At 35.1% G+C, this 866-nt stretch overlaps 1 protein-coding gene across 1 annotated transcript in view; it reads right to left on the reverse strand.

The window, feature by feature from the left end:
* LOC119589205 (nucleolar protein 58-like) overlaps nucleotides 1-866 on the reverse strand; it is a gene marked incomplete at its 3' end in the record, with an annotated part of 8197 nt that overhangs the window by 5567 nt on the left and 1764 nt on the right. Inside the window, 1 exon segment of the mRNA XM_037937804.1 lies at nucleotides 621-697. Within this exon segment, the coding sequence (XP_037793732.1) occupies nucleotides 621-697 (77 nt within the window).

An 866-nucleotide genomic window follows, 5' to 3' on the forward strand; every position in this document is an offset into this window, starting at 1 on the left:
CATCCTTATATGACATCAAATTCAGGTATATGGAAGTAATAAGAACTTCACATAATCGTTAAATGATCTTTAAATGGATACATCTGCAATAATAAATTGTCTTTGAAATATCCATGTAGACAAAGTTGCTGAGGTCCATGCATTACATCTCGCCCGTGAAAACCCTAGCAGACAACCGAGAACGAGAGTCTCACATAGACACCCTGAAATGGTCCATGCTCCAGGCATCTCACAGGTGGGGTAGCCATCTTTAGTGAATTAAATTACAAGTGACAATATAAATAATTTTTTTTTCTCTCTCTCTCTGAAATTCAAGGAAATAAACTAATAACTGAGCACTTGTAGAGCCAACTCTGTGCGAGTAGGCTTATAAGAATGCATGGTGTAAATTTGTAAGCCTCTGCACTGAAGGAGCACACAGTGATTACTCGAGTCACTGCAGATTTGTTCACTTATTTTACCTTAATTATTTCTATTTGTTTCCTATTAATGATGGTAAATGTTAAAGCCTACACTTATAAAATGTTATTAACAGTAAATGGATAACACTGAAAAAAAAAGGTTACATGTTACAATCTTACAACTTCAAAACACGTGCCAAGTATTAATATCCGACTTACACTTTGCTGGCAGCTTCTGGGGTCTCGAAGTCCTCGAACAGGTTGTCAACTTCTTTCAGCTTTTTTTCATCTAGCAGCTGTAAACATATGATCTGATTAGTTTTCACATCTTTTTAAAACATTATCATAATCAATATCAATGTGACAGCTGCTATATGTGCCTAACACTGCTGACATGTCTAACCCCAATGATAATTTTCTTGAGATGAGAAAAGCAATTAGCTTCTCTGTATAAAAGAAAAAATA

This window comes from Penaeus monodon, chromosome 25 (genome assembly GCF_015228065.2).
Source record: "Penaeus monodon isolate SGIC_2016 chromosome 25, NSTDA_Pmon_1, whole genome shotgun sequence".
In the NCBI taxonomy this organism is placed as follows: domain Eukaryota; kingdom Metazoa; phylum Arthropoda; class Malacostraca; order Decapoda; family Penaeidae; genus Penaeus; species Penaeus monodon.